We start from the raw sequence: 12,187 nt of genomic DNA, 5'->3' as shown, positions 1-12,187 counted from the left end.
AATTGGATGGAGCATTAATGACAATTAAAATTTAGATTCAACATCATGGTAAAAGGACTAAAATTAGCAATTTGGTGGTGAAATCCTAGCACTAATAAGTTATTATCAATCTTTCACAGTCATGAATTCCTAATAGAGCCAAATGACTGATAGGGCCTTATTGTACTCTGAAATGTCTTGTTGATTTCTTATCAAGACATAGATTTTATATTTACATATATATTTATATATAAATGTATATCGTTGCAAAAGATGAAATGAAAAGGAAGCAACATGAGATCGGGAACGTGACAGGTGGAGTAGAAAACGGAGAAGAAATCGGCGGCTTTACGTATTTTATCTTTCCGTAAATCAAGGCTCTTAAATTCCATTATTTTGGTAAAAGAAGTTGGAAAAAGACAAACAAAAAGAACTGGAAATGGAATTCTTTTACAATCTTTTCCGTTTCTTACATGTAAACTAGTTCATTATAGTACTACCGTTATTGCTATATAACGGTCATAACTGACATACGAATATCAAGTGGTTACTCAAGGTCAACAGCCTTAATTAAACTGTTCCATGTGAGGTTATAATTACAAGCCTGTCATTCTTCTTTAGCGTACTGTACAGGGACTGACCTTCAATTTCTTTTCAACCTGAACTGCGACTGGCTCAGATTTTCTTCTGTCCATTTTTAGGCTAATGTATGAATTCCTTTCCTTTCTGGATTTGCTACCACCGGTTGCTCCCTCTCTCCCTCCTAAAGTTTTAAAAAGAAAATTGGAACCTCTGCTAAAAAAAAAAAAAAAGAAAGTCAATGAACCCTTATCTGAAGAGCATTGATAACAAAGAAACACTAATAACAGTATGTTAGTGTGTAAAGAGGGATAAAGAAATGATATAATAATAAAACAGCATGGAGCCTTATTTTGTTTTGAAAATTGATTACATCAGTTCATCCTTGATAGGTGTAGCCTGTATAGGCATGTTATGTATGGTGATTTGGCATCCCTTAATTCACTGTCTGAAAGGATAAAAGTCAGGTTTGCTTCCATGACTTTCAGGCAAGATTTGAGGGGCTTGCTGTGCTTCATTCATCATATGTCAATGGGCCAAAAATTTCATCAATTCAGAGTAACCCATGTGAACCGTAAACATTGGCACCAATTCATCACCTTCCGACCCAACAATTCAACATATATATTAATCAAATTTCTTTATATTTAATTTCTATTAGCTACTATCATATTCTCTAATATAACCATGTTTATCCCATCACTGCTAATACCAGAACTGCAGCAAATTTTGACCATGAAAACATAATTATATGTGTACATTTTGTTGGTTTCACAATATAATATAATCAAAATTTCAATGCTTGACAAAATCTCATCATCAATCAAAAATTTCTCTTCAAATTCTCTGGCTAATTATGAAAGAAAATATGAAGCCTGAGAGAATGTAAGATGCATTAATTACTGTCATTGTTCCTTAAAATTGGTTACTTTTTGGGTATCTCTTGAGTCTCTCTGTCCAGTTTTGGTAGCACAAAACTTGACATATTGGATGGGGAAAAACCAAGAATTTGGAGGTTCCCCTGTTTAGGGGTTCCCTGTTTTTGGGCAATTCTTGCTTAGGCAGAAGCTGATGTGTTTCTTGACCATCATTTTTTCATATGCAATGTAGAGTTAGGCACACCATATCCTGTTAGTTTTGTATTACATCATGTACTCTCTGGACCCAAAATGTCAAGCTATCAACAAAGTACAAAATACATGAATCTATCTGAATCATAATTAGATAGGACATAAATTTTGAACAATTAATTCATTTTCTTTGAAACATTCAAGAGTTATGAGATTCTTTTAGATGGATATACATAAAAAAAAGTTCATCATTTTTATCTTTTACATAACTGATTCAGCACTTAATTACTGAACTATTAATTTAAGAAAATTTTCCATTTCCAATTGTTATTATAATGATTCAGCTAAAGTTATATAGTTTTAATTTTTTTCTCTTCAAAATCAAGTTGCTTCAGACCAATTATCAAAGTCCTCATCTTCTCTTTCTTTTTTTTTTAGGAAAAATTTATTTTCAAGTTGGTCCATGTTAGATTTAAATGTCAGTTTACTGTCTCAACTTGGAGTCAATGGTCAATTTACTAAGATTTTAACTTTTTGTACCATCTTAACCATCAATTTGGCGAAAGCGGTCAATTCAGTCCAAACTCTCATAAAATTAAGAAATTGAATTCCACACATCATCGTACAAAGTAAATGAATAAAGGGCCTAATCATTAAGTAAAGTTCATTTTAGTATGTGAACTTTATATTATGTATTAAACTTAGTAAGATAATTTGTACAATAAAAATTTTATTTTAATATATTCTAACAATAATATATAACAAAAAATAATTAAATTATAATTTTTAATAAAGAATTTAGATTAAATGATAAAATTAAACTCATGAAAATCTAAATTGTTATTAAAATTAGAAAAAGATTGGTTTTATAAAATAATTAATATTAATTTCTAATATTTTTATTATAATTTAGTTAAGTGGATAAGAAAATTAGTAATTAGTTACTATTCTTTACTTTAAATTATTTCGTAATTTTATTTTAATTGTATTTGATACTTACTATAAAGTTTTAAGGATTAAATTGAATTTTACTTATTGATTAGATCCTTTAACTAAATTTTTAATTGCTTTGCATTAAGCATAGAATCAAATCTTTAATTTTGTAAGAGTTTAGACTGAATTGGCTGCTTTTACCAAGTTGGTGGGTAAAATGGGCCAAAAATTTAAAATCCGAGTAAATTGGCCATTGACTCCAAATTGAAAGGGCAAATTGACCATTAAACCATCCATGTTATGGTGTGTTCATATCTAAGTATAAGAGAGAAAAAAAAAAAAGTAGAAACGCTATGAACTTTCATATACATTGTAGAAAATTAGGTCATTATTCATGCCGAAACACATGACAAAAGCAAGAAAGTTAGGGTTTCATTCAAAAGATACGATCATGCAAAGTCAATTACACAACAAAAATTAGAACAGAACAAAGAAAATTTTATAAAAATTTCAACTGTAATCAACTAACTCTTTCCTTTAATTATGGAGCAGCTACTTAATTACCAAATGGGTCCTTTTTATTCAACTGGCTAAATGAAAAATCCCGAGGATTATTGACTAAACATTGGACTCGCAAAGCCAGTGCTGTACCTTACCAGGGTTGGTCCAAGTCCCTTTCGTAATCAGTATTCAGGAATATCAGAGAGTTCCTGATTGCTAACAGTTGACTTAATGAGGGTATAAGGTTATCATTTCTAAATGGTTAGTTTTTTAATTTTTTTTTGTTTAGATACTTGTGTTTCTGAGAAACAAATTTGACTATACACATGTATATATATATATAATTAAATTGTTTGTTGGCATGAAGTCTCATGGATTCATTGGCATGAAGCCATTAAATGGTACTTGTGTCACAACTTTATTGATGATTTCAATGAATGGATTTTGGTAACTGCAGTTCGATAGAGCGAGCCGTATGTAAAAGAAAATATGTAATTTTGAATCTATACAATTGTTTCGACCTATAATTAGCTATTCAAAATGAAATAAGATTCGTATATAAAATATATTGAAGGTCAATAAAATTAAAATACAATTTAGATTGAAAAATTTTATAATATTTATCATTTCACGAGTAAAAAAATTGTCTAAATTTATTAATTTTAATATTTTCTTATTTTTCAAAATTTCTTCATATTTTATAATTTTCCACTTAAAAGGTGAGAAAGTTTAAACTTTACTATTTAGAAAAAATGATAGATTGTAACAATACTTTTTTCTATTTCAATTTATTTCTAATAAATTTATTTTATTTCAAAAAAATTTAACGTTAAATAAAAATATATTATTTTTATATTTAATCTAATTAATAAAATTTTAAAAATTTATAGATTTTAAATTTATACCCAAATAATTTCTTCTATACTCTCCAATTAATGTCTTGTAATATATTTCTTTTCAGTTGGTTGATAAGAGATAAAATGAATAAATAAAAAAAACTTTAGAATCAATTAAAGATAATAAGTCTATCAATTACTTGAAATCAAGCTAAGAGAACATAGTAGTTTTATGAAGACAGAAAGAAACAAAGGAATTAAGAAAATTACAATCCAAAGTACGATTAGGTGAAGTCTAATACCTTGCATGTGTCTTTTATATATTATTTAGGACATATGCGTGGGGCATTGCAAAAGCCAAAATTTGTTTGTGAAGATTCATGATAAGAAAAAGGCCAAGCAAAATGCATGCTTGGTAATGACATATATTGTTCTTGTCATATAATTACAATCCCGGGTTCCAAGTAACCCCAGGACAATGCAAGTACAGCTTAAATTTTTATATATGTATATCTATATATATAGATGTATTATCCTTGATCAAGCCTAAATACAAGAATTTTGCTACTTTTCCAAAAGAAGAAAATGAGACTGTCAGGGTTTAAAATCCTTGGCCTATCCATCGCAAGGACTACTAGCCCGATTGGCCTGTGTAATTTCCTATCATAGACAGCTTGTGGGCTGAACATAGCCAGAAGCTGTTCCACCAGCATTGGCACATGCTGCTTCAGCTGGTTGGTTCATGTAAGTGAGCTTTACATCTTGTAATTTAATCCCACTGCATGGGTACTTCTTGCTGCAATCAAATTTTACTGCAACTTCTGTTGCTGATGATCCATGTATGTCTAAATATGTCACATCACTAATTTTTACTCCGGAAACCTGTTTTAACACATAAAAGTAGTTAGTCAGGAAAAAGAGTGGCAAAACTCATTATTGAACTCTTTAATTTTTTGGTTGAATTTTTATTTTAATTCTATTAATTGGTTATAATTTTGTTTTTATCCGGATTATAGATTTATTATACATATTTTATGAGATTTTTACTTATTTTATTAAATTTTTGTATTTGTATTTTAAATTTGAGTAAAGACTATTGAATCCTTAGTAAAAAAAAAAAAAGGTATAAGAATATAATTAATACAATAAAAATTAAAAGGTTCAATAAAAAGTTCAAGTGCATAAAATATATTTCAATGTAACAAAGATTAAATTTGATTAAAATAAAGAATTAGTTGGGATAAATTAGCCTACCTGACCAGGGCAATTCTTGTTATCTGGGCAGTAATTTTGGTCAATCACAATTGGATTCTGAACGTTATTCATGACAACATGCTGAAAACGAATGCTTCTAGCAAAACCACTGCTGGGTCTTCCCCAAGTCTTGATTCTCACTCCATTATCTGTACCAGTAAATGTACTAGCAGTGACTGTCACATTCTGCACTCCATTTTCTTGAGCATCCTTACCTAAACTTCCAATGCTGCAACCCAACACGCATTTGGTAATTTTAGTGCTTCTATAACCATATCACTACCAAGAAGGGTCAAATTATTCATATGTTCAGGGGTAAATAACAGTATTTGTTTTACCTGATACCATGGCCAGGACCACATGCAACATTTTCAATCCACAAATTAGAGGTACCAGGACCAATTGACACACAATCATCCCCTGTTCCAATTTTAGAGCTGAGGATTGTGACACCAGTTGATGCTTCAACATGAATGCCATCAGTGTTGGGGCTACTGCCGGAGGCTGAGATTTTCACCCCTTGAACTTTGACGTTTTGGCATTCATTGATGACAATGTGGAACAGTTGACTGTTTAGCGATGCTAATCCCTTGATTACAATGTTGTTTGAATTTGTGAATTCCAGTGACTGCACATGCAAACAGGAATAATCAGAATAATTATGAATGCATCCCATTAAATAATTTCATTGAGTTATTATGAGCACATGGGAGACCCTTCACACGTTCTTGATTTCGGAAAAAAAACTGTACGAAATTTGGTTACTCTAGAATTGTGTAATTCCTTCCCAATTTCTTATTCTTTTGGCAAAGGGTACAAATAGAATATATATACTGCATATCGGTCAAGTGGTATCGGAACAAATAAAACATAAAGCCAGCAGTGAAGGATGGTTTGCTTGTAACTTTGATTGATAGATAAATGAACAATTGCAGACTTACCGTTGCACCGTAGGGGCAACTCTTGCCAGAAGCCTTGCAGGACCACAATCCTGTGCCTTGACCATCAAGAGTTCCACCAGAAACAGTAACCCCATTAACATGTTGAAAGATTATCCAATTCTTGGCACTTCCAAGGACCCTATAATCTGAAGGAGCGACAAGGGTGCCGCCTATACTGAACCCAATAGCATTGTTCTTGCAAGAACCTTGAAATGCTATTTTGCTTAGGAAGAACCTTCCATTAGGAACATAAATGGTGGATGATTTCGTAGAGGCGCATGCTTGTGTCCAGGCAGCAAGAAATGCCTTTGCTGAATCTGTTTTGCCGTCAGGTTTGGCCCCAAAATTCAGCACATTGTATTGCACAGATGCCATTGCTGAATATGAGGTAAAGGAAACCAAGAGGACTACATGGATAATACAGTTAATTGGGTTTGCCATTTTTTGTAATGAGAGAGAGAGAGAGAGAGAGACGTGTTTGCAGAATGCGGAGTAGTGGAAATTGAAGCATTTAAATGTAGTATTTATAGGGAATTCTGTAGTGGGAATATATAGATGGATAGAAACAGCATTTTTATTTTTAATTTCTTTTTTGTGTTTTTTTATTTTCTAAATGGGTCATATTTGCTTCAATAGACTTGCAGAATAGCATTCAATTTTATGGTCACCATTTTAAATAAATCAAGAGAGAAAAAAAAAGAAACATGAAATTTAGTGAAATTTATCAGATTCCTAAACTTTAACAAATACAAAATTGGTAGGAAGATTATATATTAAAATCCACTATTATATATACGAATTACGAATTACGAATAGAGAAAAGATAATTATTATTTGAGAAAGATGTAAGAATGTATTTTTATTGTTATTGTTATTTTATTTCCATCAAATTTTGATACAAAATACTATTTCAGAATATGATTTTTCTAACATTATTGTTGGAAGGAAATGGCTATTCATTCTATGCAATATCCTTCCTAAGTAGTTCTGTTAGGCTAGATGTATGTATAATCTCTATTATTATCATGGAATATGCTCCTTCAATTACTTTAATAAAAGGTGCCCATGATACATCATTAAAAGACTTCTTTAATAAAATAATAATATTTTATTTTAATTTTTATATTTTAATTTTATCTCTTAATTTAATAAAATAATTATTTTCAAAAATAAAAATAATATGAAAAAATAAAATATCATTATTTTATTTGAATGAATTTTTTCGTAACGCCCTAAATCAAATTGAATTAGATTATAATGTATAATACGAATATCATAATTTATAAAATTGGATTAGACCCATATTAAATAGAAATCTAATATAAAAAAATCACCACTTCAAAAAATTTATTTATTTATTTTTTTTTTTTTGGTAAAAAGATCTAATCCAATCAAATGAAGAGACTAACAGCTAGCTTCTCACAAGGCACAGCACACGACAACAAACATGCACCGCCGCCTCCACCCTCTTTATTCCCGGCACTGCTGTTATTACTTGCTTGCACTTGGGATCAAACACCCACACAATCACCACGCATCAACATATTTTCTTCTAGGTCCACCCTACCCCTCAATCCGGAAAATTTTGATTATTTTTTGTCGGTGTAAATTTTTTTTTAAATTCATCCGATAACTTAATAAAAAAAAATTAAATTGGAGAATATTATTTTTATAATTTTAGTTAATATTGAATTTAATCAAAATATTATAGTCTAATAATTAAATCAAACTCAGCTCGAATCTAAATTTAAAAATTTTAAATTCAGTTCAGTTCGGCCAGTAATTGAATATATCTATTAAATAATGATAAGATATGTAAATTAAAAATCTTCTTGACGAGTGAAAATACTATCCTAAACAAAAAAGCATATGGCTATGAATTTAGGAATTTGAAAGTCCAATTACATTTATAGCCATTTTAATATGTACAAAAAAGTCTATCATCTTTCTAAATTTCTAGTCTGAATATATATATTTGACTATTTTTAAATATTTTATTTGATCCTTATAATTTTTATAAGAAATCTCAGTCTCCTCAATTCTTTTTATAATTTGTAAATTTTTAAATATCTTTTTGACCCCTCATTTTCTTAATATTCCATAATTTTTCAGTTTCTTTAAAATTTTTAAATATTTTATAGTTTTTATAAAATGTCTTTTTATCCATCTAAAATTTTAGAAAATATATTATTTTAATATTTTATAAATATTATAAAGACCAAATATAATTTTTAATATTAATTTTGTTCGGACAATCAACATGCATAAATAGAACACGCCTCCATATCAGCACCAAAAGACACCTCCATGTCAGCACCAAAAGGCTTAAAAGTAATTAAATATATAAATTTTAGGTGGTTAAAAGGTTGCTTCGAAAGTTCCAAAAGATGTCAAATTTTTTCAAACAAGTTGAGGTGCCAGTAGATGTATGGAGCGAATTTGAGAGCAGTAAGTTTGGATAGAGATTCACCATAGACCATACATACGCATGGCAACATAGAGTCGAACATGACAGGTGGAGTGAATAACGGATAACCCATTTATTACACCTGATGCTTGTTATTATAATTTTCACAATTTTTAAGGAAAGAAAAAAACATGATTTTTAATTTCTTTTGATTCAGTCTTCTTGTTTGATTCTAACAATTAATTAGCTGATCATGTGCCAAAATCTGTTAATCGTTACAAATGTTAGGCAATAGTTCCTTGCACCGAAAGAAATGGAAGAAAAAAGAGACGGGAATTACAAATGTTACTTCCTATTCTTTTCCTTCATTCACATTTCAGATTCTGCCCCAAGGAAATATAAATTAAGTAACCAAAATGTAGTCCTCAAATAATTTTCAAGCTGCTTGTTTAATTTTGATTTTTCTGTACCACAAACTTGCCACAGACCAAAATTATTTAATATTTATTATTAAATTTGCTACGGTTCAGAATGCTGAAGTCTTTTTAATTATTATTAAATCAGTTAATTTAATCATTACTGTTTTAATATAGTGATGTTATGAAGCGACTTAAGAGAGATGCGAGGCAAATTAAAACTCTAATAATAATTTGCTATCAAACGATGATGATGGTAATCTGAATTCAGATTCTGAAGGGAGGGAAGATTCTTGAGGTATTTATATCTCATGACAATAGCTTTTGTTATGCTTTAATTGGGTCTCCCTCTTTTAGTTTTGGAGTTGATATTGTAGTGATAAGCTCTAAATATGATTCTTTGAATATTTGGTAGTAGAACAATAAATAACTTATATATTCATATCCAATGAAAAATGTTACTATTAGATATTTTTAAGAATGTACAAACGGTTGATTCGGTTTTAAAGTCGAATCGTGCTAAAAAGAGTTAAAAAATTAAGTTTCTTAAAATAGCAAATTGAACAAACCAAACCAAGAAAGCAAACCGATGGAAGAAATAATTTCAATTTGGTTCAATTCGGTTCATCGATTTTTTTTTTTACTTTTTAGATTAATTAATATTTTCATATTTTTAATTATATTAACTAAAAAACTTTTAAATTATGAATTTTTATAATATATGAAAATATCTAATAATGAGAAGAATAGAAATTTGGTCAATTCAACTTAACCGAAAAACTTCTTCAAAAAAAGAAAAAAAAATCAAACCAAATCGAAATTCTTTCAGCTTTCAAACAATTAAAATCAAATAGAAAAATTCAAACAAAAGCCATGATCAGTTCAGTTAGTTCGGATTCAGTTTTGCTCAACCCTAGCCCCTCTTCACTTTTATTTACCAAAAAAGAAAAAAGTAACATGTATGAACTGAAAAAACTTGCCCTAAACTGAAATGGTGGGCACAGATCCCTACGTTTTATCCAGGAGTGGCATACTTACCCTTTTGTCTCCTTTTCAAGATTTCGCCCCCACCCACATGCATTTGCTACCTAAAATTAGAATCCCTCGCGGTTCGGCTAATCAAATTATAACTTAGCTTAATTAAAAAATTTACCTTCTCATTTTTACTCTATTATATAAATTGCCTCTGTGTTGATTTTATTATATTAAACTCCTCTTATGTTTTTATAAAACAAAGCACTAATCTTATGCATTAAATTGAAAGTTAAAATTATAATTTGATCTTTAAATTTCTTATTTAGTATTAAAATCATTTAAAATTAATTATTTTATCAAATTCAAATAGAATTTTAGCATAGTTTAATTTAATGCCTATCAAAATAATAATATAAATAAATATTTCTAACTATAAATATTTATTGTATTTTAATAATTCAGATTAAGTTATACACTAATTTGATAATGTTGCTTTAAATATAAATATTTTTAAAATATTTAAATTTTTAGAATTAAATTGTGCTAAAAATTCAAGCAAGTAAAAATGATAATTAATAAATTTTATTAAATACTAGAATTAACTTATTATACAACTAAGTATTATTCCTATTAAAATTTATAATTTCACTCTAGTATGATAAAAGAATTAATCTTAAATATATTTCATACTTGGTAAAAGTTTAGGGACTAAATTATAAATATTTTAAAATTTAGTCTGAAATTAAAAGTTAATTTTGAAAAATTTAAAAAAAAAATTGAGATAAAAAACGGCTCATATATTAAAATAAAAGTTAAGAATTAAATAGTAATTACCCTAAAAAATAAGCAGTTGATTTCTTTTTTTTTTTTTTTTAAAAAAGTCTATTAGTATTAACCGGTCATCAACCAATCAAAAAATTTCTATATATTTATTTAAAACTGACAGATTTAATTTAACATTAAGACCCCTCATTCCTCATATAAAAATAGTTTTTCTATAATCAAAGTGACCGATTCGATTAATCAGTTTCTTAATTTGACTTCCATCTGCTCAGACGGACCAATTTTCTTTTATCATTAATGCTCAGAAAATTCCTATTACGAGCATAATTATTCTTAGCCAATTCAATAATAAGATTACCAAATCCCAATCATTATTACAAACCACATAAAATAATTAGACATCTGAATGTTAATTAAAATAACATTATTCGTATGCAACCCTTTTCTTATGTTTAATTTAAAAATGGGATTTCTTCAAAAGGCAACGTAATTAATTATAATCTAATTAGTTCATGCATGGATATGATTAGCTTGTCAAGGTTTGAAAAAAGTTTGTAGACTTTAATTATAAGCAAGGAACAAAAAGATTAAAAGAGGAGAAAAAAAGAAAAGAAAAAGGTCAACATCGTGGCTGGCCGCAATTGCAATTACAAAGTTGGTTCAATATTAATTAGTTTTTGTTAATACGTCTCATTATAATTAATTTTATATATAAATTACATGATAAATAGAGTCTATTAAAATTATTTTTATTATTATGAGATTTTTTCGACCGACAAAAATAAAAATGTAAAAGCTCTAAATGCAGAATCATGAACTAGTATATTATTGCTTTATTATTAACTGTTTAAATTATTTTTAAGCTTGTTTATTATTATACACAACTGCAGAATTGGTGCTCTAAACTAGTATATAACTAATTTAATATTTTTCCCCTGATATTTCATGACTTAATTAAACATATAGCATATAAGGGCAGATTTTATTATATAGTTAACAGTTGGAGCTTGGAATATAGGACTCTTTCTATTATGGAAGAAGAGATAGAAAGAAAAAGAAGGGTCAAAATCCATTATTTTAGGCCAGATGACCTTCAACAATAGGACAGACAAGGATGGCCCTTCAAGCACAACTGAGAATTTTGAGCATATATGTCTTGTATAAATCCATGTCTTCGAAGCACACACAGTACACATTAAAGAAAAGCAGCAAGATAAGGAAAAAGGAACCAAAAACTTCTCTAAAATGTGCAAATTTCCTTGTTTCAGGATTCCATGTTTCGGGCAATTTTTGTTTCTAGAGGCAGCATGTTCATGGGTTTGCATGTATATTGATCATCATCATCATCATCATCAATATATTAATATCCGTACTATACTTGTTACATGATTCAGTCACATTATGTTAATTAACTCAAATTCAAATTAATTAGTTCTACATTTTATTATTCTATGCAATCATATGCATTGCACCTATTTATTACATAATTTACTGTGTACTCACATTTTTATAG

The 12,187-nt window shown here is 28.6% G+C and overlaps 1 protein-coding gene across 1 annotated transcript; it reads right to left on the bottom strand.

Annotated features, from left to right (window-relative positions):
- Positions 1-4,282: 4,282 nt before the first annotated feature.
- Positions 4,283-6,822, bottom strand: LOC8269657 (polygalacturonase). Its single transcript, XM_002529045.4, has 4 exons — positions 6,094-6,822; positions 5,491-5,780; positions 5,153-5,381; positions 4,283-4,780 (listed from the first exon to the last, which is right to left on the bottom strand). Exons 1-4 carry the CDS (start codon positions 6,532-6,534, stop codon positions 4,562-4,564), a joined length of 1,179 nt encoding a protein of 392 aa, XP_002529091.2. The 5' UTR covers positions 6,535-6,822; the 3' UTR covers positions 4,283-4,561.
- Between the last annotated feature and the right edge of the window lie 5,365 nt (positions 6,823-12,187).

The sequence above is a fragment of the Ricinus communis genome, chromosome 1, assembly GCF_019578655.1.
Source record: "Ricinus communis isolate WT05 ecotype wild-type chromosome 1, ASM1957865v1, whole genome shotgun sequence".
Lineage (NCBI taxonomy): Eukaryota > Viridiplantae > Streptophyta > Magnoliopsida > Malpighiales > Euphorbiaceae > Ricinus > Ricinus communis.
Note: the sequence above shows the minus strand (reverse complement) of the source record. Positions and strands in the feature narration are given on the sequence as shown.